The sequence below is a fragment of the Camelus ferus genome, chromosome 2, assembly GCF_009834535.1.
Source record: "Camelus ferus isolate YT-003-E chromosome 2, BCGSAC_Cfer_1.0, whole genome shotgun sequence".
Taxonomy (NCBI): Eukaryota; Metazoa; Chordata; class Mammalia; order Artiodactyla; family Camelidae; genus Camelus; species Camelus ferus.
Window position 1 is genome coordinate 51,233,399 of NC_045697.1, and position 16,290 is coordinate 51,249,688.

General features: G+C 31.4%; 1 protein-coding gene across 8 annotated transcripts in view; it reads left to right on the top strand.

The window, feature by feature from the left end:
• The window catches only part of ANKRD17 (ankyrin repeat domain 17), a 155,634-nt gene that overhangs the window by 25,655 nt on the left and 113,689 nt on the right, over nt 1–16,290 (top strand). The window contains exon 1 of one of the 8 annotated variants that reach the window (XM_032458178.1): nt 6,121–6,645. The exons of the other annotated variants lie outside the window; for them this stretch is intronic. Coding sequence (XP_032314069.1) covers nt 6,592–6,645 — 54 coding nt within the window. The 5' untranslated portion in view covers nt 6,121–6,591. Of the gene's footprint in view, nt 1–6,120; nt 6,646–16,290 lie in introns of those variants that run through there. 8 annotated transcript variants of the gene reach the window in all.

Genomic DNA, 16,290 nt, shown 5'->3' on the forward strand with positions numbered 1-16,290 from the left:
TTGTCTGCAATTCCAGACCATCAGGCAACCATAGAAGGAGTTGAGATTGCATGGTTACTTGGGTGGTTTTTACATCCTGATTATTTCCCATGCCTTTGATACTATCTTAAATGAGTTACCTGGAGCTGTTTCTTAAGTCTCCTAGAGTAGGACAGTTGTCCTTCAGGAGGGTGGTAGAAATTGATGACTCAGAAAAATTGGCTTTGGACTTAAGTTTTCTCTTATAATTGTATTTTTTCCCCCAGCCTCTCTACTCTCCCCACCTCTTTGGTGGGTAGTGGGGGGGTTGGTGTGGGTGTAGGGGGTGTATTTCTTTTTGTTGGTAGATACTTGTTGCTTTGGAGCAGAAGACAGGTAATGGTTGCTGACCAAATTGAGAGTGCCATTCTATCAGTTTCTTTAGCCTATTAAAAAAAAACATTGAAATATATTATTTCTATTATATATGTACTTGTTTTTATTTTTATTTGAAGTGTTGTACAAATTTGGGAGGTGAGTGTTCTCTAAAAACAATAAATATCTAATCAATTTTATATACATAGAGCCTTTTGGGAATACTAGAAAAGAATGAATTCATGGTGTGACCCATCATGGGTAGAGACAACAAATGGAAGTGTCCAATAGACACAACTGTTATTAGAGATGTGAAAGGAGGGAAAGCTTTTTTACCTTGCTTAGTGTATTACTTATATTTGTATTCAGTTTTACCCATAGGACACATTGGACGAAATACTTGTTCAAATATAATAATACTTTTTGTACTGTTCTAAGTGGAGTTTGGGGTTTTATTCATTAGTTGGATTAAAGAAAAATGGAAAGGAACTACATATCAGAGGAGATGAAAAAATCATTGAGGATTTTGATTTTAAACTTTGTCAAGAATCAGGATCAAGTTTTTCCAGATTATAGACTCTTGAAGGTAGACTAACTTTGTCATTCTATATCCATTGTGTAGTATAAAGCTTGTCACCTAGTAAGCACTCAGTAAATATTTATATAAATGAATGATCAAAATGCTAAGTATGATCTTTCAAAAAAGAAGTTTATTAGGGCTTTTTATAATATTAGCCTTGAGAAAATTTATTTAACCAATAAATACCCTCCCTCACATTTAGAATTCACCTCTGGATGGCCTTTGATTTTATTTATGAAGTTAACAATTTTATACATCCTTACTTAATCCTTTGTTACCTGAGCCTTTTTGGTTTTCCTGTACATAGCTGGAAGCCTGTCCAAACAGTTAACATTTATTTTGGAGGTTCTGGTGAAGGTTTAATCATTCTTATTTTTAAATATTATCAAAATCAGACCTGAAATGTATGCCAAGAAGCTGAGATAGAAGCTCTTGAGTGCTCTTTGTCTTAACAAAAGCTGCTTATATGTGGCCCTATCTTCTTCTTAGTCTGCATTCCATTTTTTTTCAATAATGATGGAAGAATTTAGAATTTTATACTTTATAAACAAGTTTATACTCTATGTAGCACAGGGAACTATATTCAATATCTTGTAGTAACCTACAATGAAAATGAATGTATGTATGTATATATATGACTGAACTATTATGCAGTATGCCAGAAATTGACACATTGTAAACAGATTATACTTCAATTAAAAAAAATGAATTTTATGCTTTAAAAAGGAAAAGTTTGAAATAAATGTAGAAGGCAAACAAATACATACTCATAAGTATTTTATTGATTTAGATTAGTGAGTATATACCCAAAGAATTCTGGATCTTAAAATACTAAATTCTGACAGAAACGTCACAGTTTACTAACTTAAAGAATCCAGTAAGCTTAGATGGAAATCCATATTTAGCAGAAGTAGATTTTTTAAAAGGGTGGATTATTTGACTCTCCATTCTTCTCTCTTCTTTAATTGCATGCATATAGATAGAATCTGCATTGTGGCTTTTTTTTTTTTTTTTTTTTTAGGTAAATAAGTTCTTTATCCATCAGGGAATGAATGTGATTTTTTTGATAAGGAGGCAGAAGTTATATAAGAGGAGGTGTAATTCTCTTTGAAATTCCTTGAAAAGTGGAAATGATGAAGGGGGTAAGAATAAAGCTAGATACATGTTTTGAAACTGATAATGATTTCTGATCTGGGTTTTTTTAGATAGACTTTGTATTATTAATACTTTTTATTTGCAGGGAAGCAGGTAGTCTCATTCACTGTCAGGGTATTAATTCAATTTTAAGAGGGCAGTTTGGTAACAAAGTTTTAAATGCATATACCCTTCAAGAAATGTACCATACAGTTCTATCCAGGCATGTGCAGATGGTATGTGCCCCTTAATTAGGCATTTTCCTTGCAGCATTATGAAATACTGAAGCAACACAAATGTCCATGAAAAGGGAATTAATGACTGAATAAATTGTAGTACAGTTTTTTAGTGAAAATTTGAGCAACTATCAAAATCAAAGAGAGAGGTACACATACTAATCTGAAATAATTATCATGGAGTATTAAATTTAAAAAATAGGGACGCAGAAAAGTATGTACGATATACTTCCATTTGTATTAATATGTGTAGGTTATTTCTGGAAGAATGCCCTAACTAGTTGTGCCTTTTAGGGGTTTGTGAGAGATAGGTTTACTTTTCCCTGTATTCTCTTTTATACATGAGTGTTTTTTCCATGTATGTGTATTATAGATAAAAACCATAGTTGGGAAAAAAAAAAGTAACCTATGATGGTAATGAAAGGAATATTACTGTGCTACATTAAACATATATCTAGAACCCTCAGTCATATTATGGCATGATTGGTTTAGGAGAAATATAAGGTAAATTCATGGGGATAGTGTTATTTTAATAACATATAAAGGCTATCAGAAATTTGACCAGATTGTGTTAGCCTTTTAATTTAAATTCTGTTTAACTCTTTAATATCTGTATCTCATATATGTATCTCATTTGGTCCAGGGTATTTCACGCTTCTGCTAAAATTTAACTTACAAAGTAGAAAAGAGAAAAATAGACATATTATAATGACTGCATTTCATGCTTTTTGAGACAAGAAATTGTTTCATATTTTGTTTTTCTAGTAGTTTGTTTTTATGTAGGTGGGTGAAATAATTAAATTTATGCTGCAGCCAGTTATTTCTCCTTGTTTTGTTTGAAAATGTTGGTTTTGAAAAATCTTGCCCTTCCCTAAGTAGAAAAAAAAAATTGATGGGAATGGAACTTCTTTACAAGGAATATTTGATTGAAAATAAAAGTTTTATTTGGGAGAATAAACATCAACAAAACTTTAAATCATACAAAATAGGATTTCTTGTTTGTCAACATATTTCTTTGTATGTGTGTTTGTTTGGTTTTCTTGTTCCTTGTTCAGAGAAATCAGTGCTGGTCCTAAATAAAATTGTAAATTTTAGAAGATTCCTTCATCTATTCTTGGCAGTTATTGAGCTTCTTCTGTCCTTCCCCACCACCCCTTTTTTATGGGAGGCTTTTCTCTTCACTTTGGACATTTGAATCTTCTTATTTTAATAAGTATTTTCTTTATGATTTAAGTTACCTACATGTGTTGGTTTACATTTGTTTGCATAGTTAGTGCATTAATTACTGTTTACACTTTAATGCTTTGCCATTGGCAAAAAAAAAAAATTGAAATCCATTTTAGGCAAATGGGAAAATAGGGTTTTTTGCCTAGAAATTGAGGTTGAACTAGAAAGAAGGTGACTTAATTTTTGGATGTAGGGTCTTATGGCAGGTGTATATGAATCTTCTTTCAACCTTTTACCCAGAATATCGTATGCTGTGGTGTAGATCATCATATTAACAAAAGAACCAGAATATAAAATTAGAAGGAAATAATTATTTTACTGTATAACAGAGAATTATAGAAATTCTCAAATGTAGATTCTGTTTATATTTAATATTTTTAATATCTTATTTAAGTGACTTAAAGATAATAGTCACAAAAGAAATGTTTTTGTCATCGGAAATAATTCCTAGTGGTAGCAATAATAAGGGGTTAGGATGCATAACTGGATATCAGATGATTCCTTTATTCATGCATTTGTTGTTTAATCAACAAATACTTAAGTACATGCTCTGTGTCGAAGACTCTGCTGGTCCTGGGTATACATTGGCAAAAGAACTGTTGCCTGCTTTCATCAACTTTGTGATTCGTAAGGAAGAGACATGATAAATGGTATATAACCATTTATAATTCCACAAGAAAGCCATAATCACATAGTTATTAGTGAAAACAGTAAATGTCAGAAAGTAGAAGCACCGTGTAATCCTAGAACGAGGGAAGGAGAGAGTGAATGATTTGATTGACTTGAACCTTGGTGGCCTGATATCTTGTCAAAGTTAGAAAGTCTATTCTTGATTTATGAGACTAAAGAATACTTCAACGTATGAGATACCTATCTTTACTTGCTTATGTTGGAAAAAGTTTTGAGAAAGAGAAACGTTGTTGATGACTTCTCTTAATCTAAAGAAGAAACAATTTATTTGGAGCTGGAAGTCAGAAAATAGTAAGAGCAGGTTTGCTAATTCTTCATAAGCTGTGTCGTAACAATGGACATTGTTTTGTTTGAGAAGCCTCCAAATGCCAGACATACCCATACATAAATGTAAGCATTGCATATGGACTGAGGGGAGAGGTTATTTTTAATATCATTTGTTTTCCATTAATTTCACACATCCTTTGGAGTCAGACTATATGAGTTTGAATGCCATCTACGCTATATAACTCTGTGTACAGTCTGAGACTTGATTTCCTCATCTGTAAAATGAGGATTATATCACCTGAAGGAAGTATAGTATATGGTTCAGAGGACAGATTCAATTGGAGCTAAGTGCGTCAGTTCAAATCTTATCTCCTTAACTTAGTTTAGTGGGGAGTAAATTGGTTAAGTTGCTTAATCTCTCAGTACCTCAGTTTCCACGTGTGTGGAATGGAGATAATAAGAGTATCTAATAGTACCTTTCTTTTAGGATTATTGTGAAAAGTAAATGAGTTAATACATATAATGCACTTAAAATGGTCTATGGCATATAGTAAGCACAGTGTAATTATTAATGTTACTGTTTTTAATTGTCATCTAGGGTATTGTGAAGGTTAAATAACATGTTTATTTTAAAAATAACTCATATTGCCTGACACAGTAAGGATGTCTCCTACATATCAGAAACTGAGTAAAAGATACTTTATTTCATTTACTCTTCATATGAGCCTGTTAAGAAATTTTATGTGTCTTATTCACCATACCTACCTAGGACTGTTTTTGATACACAGTAGATAATCCATGTTGAATGAATGTTATCCCTTTTTACAGATAAATAACCTAAGGCCCAAGAGAGTTACATCATCTTTTTCTACTAAAACAGGGCATCACTTTGAGGAGACATTACTGAAAAGGCCATTCATAGTGTCACTTATCTGAGATTTAACCATATATGTTAATAATAACTCCCTCCTCTAATTTCTCCCTGTCTTTTCCCTTTCCTTTAAAAAAATTCATTTTCTTTAGTTAGGTTAGGAAAATTTAGACTAGAACTGTTCACCCTAGAGTTGTAATTAGATTGGGTAATCTGCACATTAGGGGATCACTTCAAATTCAGTTTGTATGGCACTCTTACCAGTACAGGGTTATTTTGTTAATACTGCAGAGCATAAAACATTGTTCCTTTCCCATTGCATTTTTTCCTATTCCAGATTACATAAGGAAATTTGACAAAGTGACAAATTTTACTAAACTAAGGATAAATTACACTAATAAATATAAAATTGGCTGTGTTGTCAGTCATGAGTTTATTTGCTATTTAATGATCCAGAAGCAATGTTTCTGAATTTCATTCACCTGAAATGTTACAGTCTCTTATAGTATTTATGATAAAGAGGAAAAAAGACCATTTCTTTGATTAGTAAATGAAGTTAAAGGCATTCCTAGAAAATGAATTTAACTGTGGTGTGTTATGGCTTGCTTCAATGATTATAAGTCTGATGAATGTTATTGTCATTCTCTTAGATATTTCCAAACAGATTAGTTTATAGAAAACCAGTTTACTATTAAAAACAACTACATTGAATTATTATTTTTGACATCCTCAAGTCAACACCTGTAATGTATGTATTATATAATGCATATGCCTGAGGCAACAAATTCCTAATTTGGCATTACCTTGCCTCCTTCTTTGTGTATTTAATACAGCCATTAATCTCACTACAAGGCTTTACTAAGGATAAATTGCTACGTAACCCACTTCAACCTCTTTTGTTCAACCAGGGAGCCAGACGTGTTTAAATAGCTTTTTAAAAAATACATCATTATTTTTTTTTGAAATTTTAGGATTTTATAGTTTGAAGTGGTAAAATAGGAGACTTTATCTTTTTTGTCTGTTGAAATTACTTGACAGAAGTTTGCTTTGGAATAGAGCTTCTGTATCTTTAAAAAATACACAGTGAGTCACCCCCCTGCTCTTTTGGTAGATGCCTGGCTAGTGAACAGCTAAGCTGCTTTAGGCATGTAATAGAACATTCCATTTCCTGTTCCCTTGCTGACACAGAGGAGTGTTCCTGCTGGCAATGATCTAATCATAGTGCAGTAAGAAACATGGCAGTTTGATAAAACATGGTGGAGACAGCGGCTGAAATGGAAGCATATGTTCTAGAAGACATTCTTGAGGTAGGGCTAGGTTTGTAAATGAAATGAAAGTTGAAATCTGAACAAAGGAATCTTATCTGTCGGAATTATTTTACAGATGAATAGATTAGAGGAGAGAGCATAGAGAGGCAGAGCATAAAAGCAAGATACGGTCAGACCTTATTCCGTGTGAGAATGTGCCAGTCTGTTTCACATGATTACTGAACAAGTCTAGAATTATTTTGTTTTAACTTCATGTTTTGTAAATTGTAGATATATGTTTGATAGGAAATAAAGAAAGGGGGCCTCGGACTTAATAAAAAGCCTTGTGCTAGTGTTGACCTTTAGATTAACTCATTAGAAGGTGGGGTCTGCAAAGCAGCTTTGAGTAGGTTTAGTATCTTGTGTCTTAGAATTCATTTACATATCTAAGCCCGAAACTCTGCTTGCAGTTAACTGTTAAAAACAGCTTGTTATTTTAGTTTCTCGGGTAAAATTAAGCATATATATCAGTCTAATTGCTTAATTTAGCTGGTACATTCTGATTCTAGGTTTTTTGTGTGACTTTATTACAAAATACATTATTAAATTAAAGATTAAAAGACTAAAATTTAAGGCACTAATGCTTGAGACTCACAAAAATCTACATTTTGAGTCATGAGAATTTTAAATTGTATTTTCTTTTTTTCCTGTTTGTGTTAGTTTTATAGAACCTATTTGAGTATAAATCAGTTCAAGGAAATACATGTCAAAGTGGAACTATAATTGGTTTTGGCCTTGGATGTAGTATACCATCAGACGTTTGTATTTATAGGTATAGATTTTTAAATCCTATTTTCTTATTTTTGGGGTTGTAGTGTTTTTCCCCCTCATTAAGGAAAAAACTGGCTAATTTTCATGATGGTTTCATTATGGTGAGTGGTATTTCTAATACTTAGACTGTTAAGATAACTTATTAAATATTTTACTACCTTCAGGAAGAGATTTTATTAGGGGAAGAGAGGGCTTGAGAGAATAAGCTGCAAAGGAAAGCTAGGCGGGGTTAACAGAAGAAAAAAGCCTATGCGCATTATAAAGTGCTGCATGATCAATGAGCATTTTCTGGAGTCCCTCAGTGTGTGCTTGGAGCTGACATTGCAGCAAGTCTCATGGTTGTTCTGCAGAATGAAAACTGATTCCATTGTATTATCTAGCTCCTTGCAGACACCTGCCAACATACTCTTTTCTTCTCTATTAAGATCTTATTGTCTGAGTAGAATTCTGTGGTTAATTTCCATTCTTTTCCTCTTTTTTTTTAAATTTTGATATTATTAGTGAGTTTCCTTAGAAATGGTATGGTGAATTATCTACTTAGAAATAGTGATACATACTTTAATCAAAGAACTTCATTAATTAGGAGTAGTCACATGACTATTTAGTGATTCAGATTAAACGAGTCTATAAAGTTGTAGTGGGACATTTTTGTTTGCTTTTTAAAAATTTTGCTTTAGATTTTAAAAGAAGTGTGCGTTATAGATTTAAGTAAATTTATTTGACATTTTCTTTGGTCACTTAAAATTTCAGCATATAACAGATTTTAGAAGTCTTATTTATTTTCTGGGGAGAACCCACTTGTACATAGTTTTGTGCCTTAAGTATAGGTTTTTCTAATGCTATCTTAAAATTTGGCTTTTCATTATTTCCACTAAAATGTTAAACTTGTTTAATATCATGTTAAGATTTTGTATTACCTAGTTTGTTCATAGTTACTAGTTAGTTACTAAGGTTATTGTACCTCTGTAATTTTAATTGTTCATCCTGATATTCAATTTGGTTCCTATATACCTGTCACATTAAACCATACTAAGTGAGTAATTTTCTCTTTATTAGTATTATTTGATTTAACTGAGTATTTGTCAGTTATTGGCAGACTAGAAGTGAAAATTTTCCAGGTGGTAATAAAATATACTTCTTTTCCAAAATTAAAAGTACTCACAATGACCAGGTGCTAACAATAACAGTTTAAAGAGGATAAACTTGCTAACTCTGAAGCTAAATGTACTGTTTTCTAAAGTACCTCATATTGCAAGTGAATAGATACATATTATACATTGAGCTTTCTAGAAAAAAATTTTAATGGGTTAGCTCCTTGTATAAATGTCCAGTAATGAATAATGAAATTCATCTATATACCACAGTGACAGTTTTATTACTGTGTCTAATATTGAGCTATTTGAAGTTTGTCACCATAATATTCATCTTTATGATTTTATTTATTGAATATCTGGAGTTTTATGTGAATTTGTTTATTTACATTAAACATTGGATTCTTTCTGTTTTTTCTGCCTTTGAATTTAACTTGGTTTTTTGAACGATACATTTTTTAAAGGTACTTTTATTTAAATCTTAATAAAAAGAAAATTAAAATCAGTATCATCAGTGAATTAGTGCAGCTCAATTCTAATAATGCTGTCATTTGCCTTTTAATTGGTGACTGTTTATGATATATACCTGTGTGTATTTAACCTAAATTTTTAGATGATAACCAACATCTTAATTAAAATATTGTAAGTTACTTAAACTTATAATAAAACGAGAAGACTGATACCAATTTATATGATTGCTTCTCAGTTATCCAGTAATGGTAATGGACTTAATAGAATAACTTGGTTATTTTAATTATCTGGATAATCCAGTCAGTAAAATCTTCTCCAAACCAAAGTAGTCAAAATGTTTCTTGTCCTTTTGCCCACCTTAACTAATGCTCAAGAAAATGGTCAAATACAGATGATAGAAAAGGCCTAGGAGCCTATATGAATATCTCTCTTTTTTTGTATTGCTTATGTTATTTTTGCTGAGACATAATTGTAATTTTAGAATTTTGATGTTCTTCCTCTAAGTTATATGTAATAATGGATCTTAGTACTTAGAAAGCTCAAAAAGAAGAAAAAGTCCTCCAAACTTTTTTTTGTATATTCCAAATTTGTGCAACCAAGTGCTGTTTATATATTTTTTATATGAAAATATGAAACATATGAGAAGCTGTTTCAGAAACTTAATTATTGTATATTCTAGTTTTATTATTTCTGCTTGAACTAGTTTTAGTTGTTTTCTGTAAGGATTGCTTTAGAAATGAGAAATTTTACAAATACTTCTCAAATACTTCTGTCTTTTAATTTTAATTAAATTAAACATTCTTTCTTCGCATATAGCATTTGATACATTTTTGCTTTAGAAGAGTAGCAATTATTTTGAAAATAAAAATATTTTTAATATTAAGTATAATAACTCTCATGCCTAATCTTGTTCCTTTGTTATCTAGAGCCAGGGTTTCTAGCTTTATGTGTAGTTGATTTTGCAGGTTGTAATATATAAGCTAAAAGCTCCAAATCTTTATGGTTGTTCCTTAGAGATACAGTGGGTTGAAGATTTGGCTGAACCCTTTAGGGTGTAACTTTAAAGGGTCAGGTTTAGACTTATTAAGTAGGTTTACTATGGAATCATTTCTTGCTCTGTATTTATCTTAACGTTAGAAAGTTTTTAATAAAATAAGCTTAAAAGAATAATAGAGATAGTGTTTCCTTTTAATTTTGGCTAGTGGGCTAGTGGTAAATAATGCGTTTTCATTCAAACAGAAGAAATCCACTTGCTATTTATCATAAAAATTATTTTTAGTGATGATATAAAATCTCCATGAAGTAGATTCTTTCAACAGTTATTTGCTGTATTTCTTTTTATTCTGTAAGGTATATTGGCTTATGCAATGCACATCATTTATATATTATATCGGTTAAGTCTTCCATGGATTTATTTGTAAAGTTCTATATCTATATAGTTAGCATAACACTGGTGACATTTTTTCACTAGCAAGAATTGGAGGAGTTACTCTTAGGACATAAGTATAAGTTGATCTAGAGACAGAAAAATTTAGCTAAATATGTAAATTATTCGAATTGATAAAAGTAGCATTTTCCGTTCACTAAGAGGTTTTAAAAAGATTAGACATGTTGGGCAAACTGAATCTTATAATTTCACTCCAGTATTTATTGAGCACCTTCAATGTGCTACGCATTTGAAATTCAATGAGATTAGTCCAGCTAACTTTGCTTCACAAAAGTAAAAATTTAGAGGGTAGAATGTGTGTCATTGGTATTTAAACATTCTTGAATTCAGGATGTGTACGGATATGTATTTGAATATTAGTATTTTACTTCATTTGTTCATCTGAATACTTTGAAACCCATGTTTTCAGTGTTCTGAATTTTTAATAAGCAAGTAGTTTTCTTTAAGCTCCTTTAGATTATCTTTTTATGCTTATCTATTTAATTGTTATGCATATTTCTGAGTATCAGAATGTCGAGAAATTTCCCTGGATTCCATTTTTTTTTTATCCATAAAGATAAGTCTATTACCAGTTAAATCAGTATATTTTTATACATAGTGTATATGTGTATGTTCATACAACACACTCATATATGCTTACATATACTCTTCATTTGTGTTCCTGCTGTATTATGCATTATGAATACTCTTAATTTGAAAGTCAAGTCTATCTTGAAGGGAGGGGCAGAAGTTGGAACATTGCTTTCACACACCCACTTTTGGAGAATGTGTAGGGGAGTATTAAAAAACAACTAAAAGGCACACTTAGGTTAATCAATAATCCCTGTAAAGAAGAATGATATTTTAGTGGAGTATGAAGGCTCCAAACAGCTTGCAAAAAGATATAGAAGTATGTGAAATAATCTATTACTGTCACATGAGAGTAAAGGCAGAGTGTCCAAATGACACTAGTCCCACATTAATCCAACATAGTCTACTGGTTAATGTGGAACATGCTGTGGAGGATGCATTAGGAAAGGTCTACATCATGTATTACCTCTATATGCTTGTAGCAACATTGGCACTCTGCTGGTTCTGAATTATTAGGGGCCTTGACTGAAGAACTCATTCTGGTATGAAGTGACTTGATCACTACAAAGTTGCTGAGTGTCAAAGTCCTGCTTAACCACTGGTTTGGCTTAGTATATGGCCTCCAAATTTGCCAAGACAAAGGCCTTTCAGGTGTTCATAAATGTCTGTGAGATAACTTTTGGTTCCATAAGTGGGTAGATTAATATTGGCCATTAATATTGGTCTTGGATGGAACCACACTTCTAACTAACTGTCTATATTTGCAAATATACATATATGTTGTACATAGGATGCCCACATAATTTTATGGCGGCAATAGAAATTGAATATGTTAGTTACAATTTATTAAAAATTTAAGTTATTACATGGAGGAATTGTACCATTATATGTTTTATAATTTTATTTAAAAAAATAACTTTTCCAGAAGGAAAAAAAAACTAAGTAGCATTGTTCTACATATTTTACGGATATCTTTGAAGTGTGACTTAATGGAAGATAACTAGATTCACGTATTTGCTTTTATATTCTGTTATACATTATTTTTGAGGAAGTCTAAGAAGAAAATGTAATCATATTTATATGAGGGTTAAAAAAGGGGAAGAATATTTTAATAACACTTTCTAATAATTGTGGATATTCTTGATTGATACCACTCCTAAAACTACTCAAATGGTAGTTTCCTGGAGGTTAGTTGCAGTGTGGAATCTGAAACATTATAAATGAATTTTCTAAACTTTGTTCAATTAAAACCCACTGGTTTATTGTGCATTTTGAATAGATCTTTTACTTGTGTGGGATTTTGTAGCCTCATACATTGGTCAATTGGAAAATACTGATTTACTGACTTACAAATATTGCTACATTTTATTCTACGATGTCAAAAAATAGTATTTGCTAATATAATTATTGATCTCCTTAGAAAAGTAAAAACCTGGAAAGCTGTCATATTTAGTGCCAGATAGAAGTTCCAGAATTCTAATTTATACTTCAAAGCTTGAATTTATCACTGATGACAAAGAAAGTGAGTTGTTTTCTTTGAAAATGATATCTGTGTTCCATTCAAAAACTGTTAGCTAACTCACATTTACACAAGTGTTTTTCTTGAGACAACTACATTACTGACTGCAGCAGAAATGTTTCCCATTTTGTCACACAGAATTTTAAAAAGTAATATACATAAGGTTGAAAAATTTTAAATTAGTACTTTTTTACTACTTCATAGTGGAAACTCACCTGTTTTTCCCCTGTTTAATTATGAGTGCATGGTAGAGAAGAATATGATTTGTGCTATGTTTATGATTAGTGTTAAGGGGCCAATAGTTTTACCTGCCAAACTTATATCATCAGGGCAGATGTCAACACAGTAAAACAGGCAAATAACATTTTAAATTTATAAAAATAATTTTGACCTCACAGACCCTCCAAAAGAGTCTTGAGGATTCCCATGAATCCTGTGAACCACACTTGAATAACCACTGGCTTAGTATATTGCCCAAATTTACAATCACTAATAGTGTGAAACTAAGATTGAGACTTAAGTCTATTTGACCCATATGTTTTCTTTTTACCATTTTGTCAAATTTCTTAATTTATCACATGGTCCCAATTACTTTAATCTCTTTTGTCACTCCTTCTAAAGTATCTCTGTCCTTCAACTACAACATAGCAGGTTTAAGAAGTAGGAAAAACTTTGTGGAAAAATATTTTTTTAATGTATAAATATAAATATATATAAGCCCTAGATCAGTCATTCAGAACTTATGAAAAAGGATTCTGAGTACTCCCAGGTGAAATAGTGAGTGAAAGAAGCTAGAAGTAATTGGAAAGTGGTTTTGCTTGTAGAATTATATTATGTAAGTAACACTTTTGATTTTGATAAAGATAATAATTTAAAACCTAAATGGGTTTGTAAATTCCATCAAATGTCTTGTGTTATAATTCTGAATAATTAGGAAAGGAGTTTATAAATTATAACTACTTGAATACTCATTTTAGCAAGTAGAAACAAATATATGAAGTATTTGTCGAATTTGAATTTTTTAATTTGAAGGCTTTTAGGCATCTTTTCTATCCTATCAGAGATGCTAGCTGGTTTTCATTCAGTCATGAGAAGTTCTTTCTCTGAGACTAGTTCTGTTTTGTATTGTCTATGAAAATGAAAAAAAAGATTAAGATAATATATATTTTGGTTATCCAAAGATTAAGCTGTTTCAGATTCCTTTGCATAGTAGCAAATTAAGTCATTTAAAATCTACTTTATACTTTTCTCTTGTATTAACATGTACTATGATTTTGCCACAATTTCATTTTGAAATTGAGATTGAAATCACATGTTCCCATGGGAAAAGAGAAATGCCAGTAACATCTGCACATCTCAGTCTTTTTTTTTTTTTAACATTTTTACTGATTTATAATCATTTTACAATGTTGTGTCAAATTCCAGTGTAGAACACAGTTTTTCAGTTACATGTGAACATATATCTATTCATTGTCACATTTTTTCCTCTGTGAGCTACTGTAAGATCTTGTATGTATATTTCCCTGTGCCATACAGTATAATCTTGTTTATCTGTTCTCCAATTTTGAAGTCCCAGTCTTCCCCTTCCCACCCCCTGCCCCCTTGGCAACCACAAGTTTGTATTCTATGTTTATGAGTCTATTTCTGTTTTGTATTCATGCTTTGTTTGTTTGTTTTAGATTCCACGTATGAGCGATCTCATATGGTATTTTTCTTTCTCTCTGGCTTACTTCACTTAGAATGACATTCTCCAGGAGCATCCATGTTGCTGCAAATGGCGTTATGCTGTCATTTTTATGGCTGAATAGTATACCATTGTGTAAATATACCACATCTTCTTTATCCAGTCATCTGTTGAAGGATATTTAGGCTGTTTCTATGTCTTGACTATTCTAAATAGTGCTGCTATGAACATTGGGGTGCAGGTGTCATTTTGAAGTAGGGTTCCTCCTGAATATATGCCCAGGAGCGGGATTCCTGGGTCATACGGTAAGTTTATTCCTAGTCTTATGAGGAATCTCCATACTGTTTTCCACAGTGGCTGCACCAAACTGCATTCCCACCAGCAGTGTAGGAGGATTCCCTTTTCTCCATAGACTTTACAGCATTTGTCATTTGTGGACTTCTGAATGATGGCCATTCTGACTGGTGTGTGGTGATACTTCACTGTAGTTTTGATTTGCATTTCTCTGATAATTAGTGATATTGAGCATTTTTTCATGCTGCACATCTCAGTCTTTACACTTCTCAAATTCTATAGCTCTTCTCCTCGCCTCCAAATTCCAAGGGACTGTTGAGATGAGGAACAGTGTTAAGCCAATATTATACTGCTTATTGGTGTTTTCTGTTGTCTGGTTCCTTCTTTAGTCTCTGTCCTTTTATTTAATTTCTTTCTCTGAATTTTGATGCCTGTTGCCCACTTTATTTTGATTTCTTATTCCTGCTACAGATTGTCTAGATTCTGATCCTCTACTTGATGTTTGGATATTGTGACCAACCTAATTCCTTGTTTTCACACAGATCTCATTTGTTGGCCATCTCATTTGTCTAACTAGTGTTTATCCTTAACTGGTTCTAACCTTGAATTTGTCTTGTTGCCATTTCCCTAGTCCTTGTCACATGTTCTACATTTGTAATTTATGCTCTGTCATCATAAAAATATCAACATGTATTTGTATGAACTGTTTAAGCAAGTTTGAGAAATACAGTTTCTAAATTCTTACTATTTCATAAGGAAATACTGTATAAGGTTTTCCAAAAACATGTGCTGGTGTTTAAGTGTTCACAGATATTGGAAAGTTTTCCTTTTTAATATTTTGTCACACTTGTACAATATTTTGTTATTTTCTCAAAATGTCTTTGTCAGTGTCTTTTTCCTGATTTTCTTAGTTTTATCAATGAAATAAAGTAAATGGAGATAATAGTGGATAGAAAGTTGCTCTCTGCTGTAAAACTATTTATTTAAAGAACCAAAATATTAAAATTAAGTCCTATATATGTCATTTAAAAAAATCTTGGCTGGTGATCATCATTTTGTAAATATTTTCTGAATTACAAAGAATATATCTTTTTCAGAATGATAGGTAAGAGAATGCTGAACTATGTTGACATTAATTTTTACATACTTGTAGATTATATTTAATGGGCTTTCTTTTTATTGTCCTGAGCTTATAGTGTTATTATATGATTTTCTGTGAATAGTTTTATTCTTGGTGTCTTCAGTGACTTAGCATTGTATTTTGAACACATTAAATACTTGGTTTTCACTTTAATTTGAGTTACATTTGTATAATTAAAGAATTACCTTCTTGTCTTTTTCCCTTGAGAAGTTCTTTGAACTCTTATTTTTGGTTAGGTATAGACAGGAAATGAGGAAGATGAACTAAAAGTCAGTCATATTACTCAGATCAACCCAAGTGATCAGTAAGTTGAAATTTTAAGACTTATAATCTTCATATGTTATTTGAAATAAGTATTTTTTTATTCTTGTGTTTCTTTAAAGTTAATTTGTATCATACAGTTTCTCTAAGATCCCTTCTAGATGTAAAAGCCTTAACTAGAACTGTTAAGATAGTGGCTTCAGTAAGTGGTGTGTATCTCCCATGTATTTCTAAAGCTTTATAACCTGTTTTACTGTGTTATTTCACATTTAAGAACCAAAGCCAAGTTCAATTTTGTACCTGAACTATCTATTATTTGACATCCTTCTACCCATCAACTTTATTTTTACCATTTAATCTGAACTATTTGCCTTTACATTGTATTTGAATACTCTT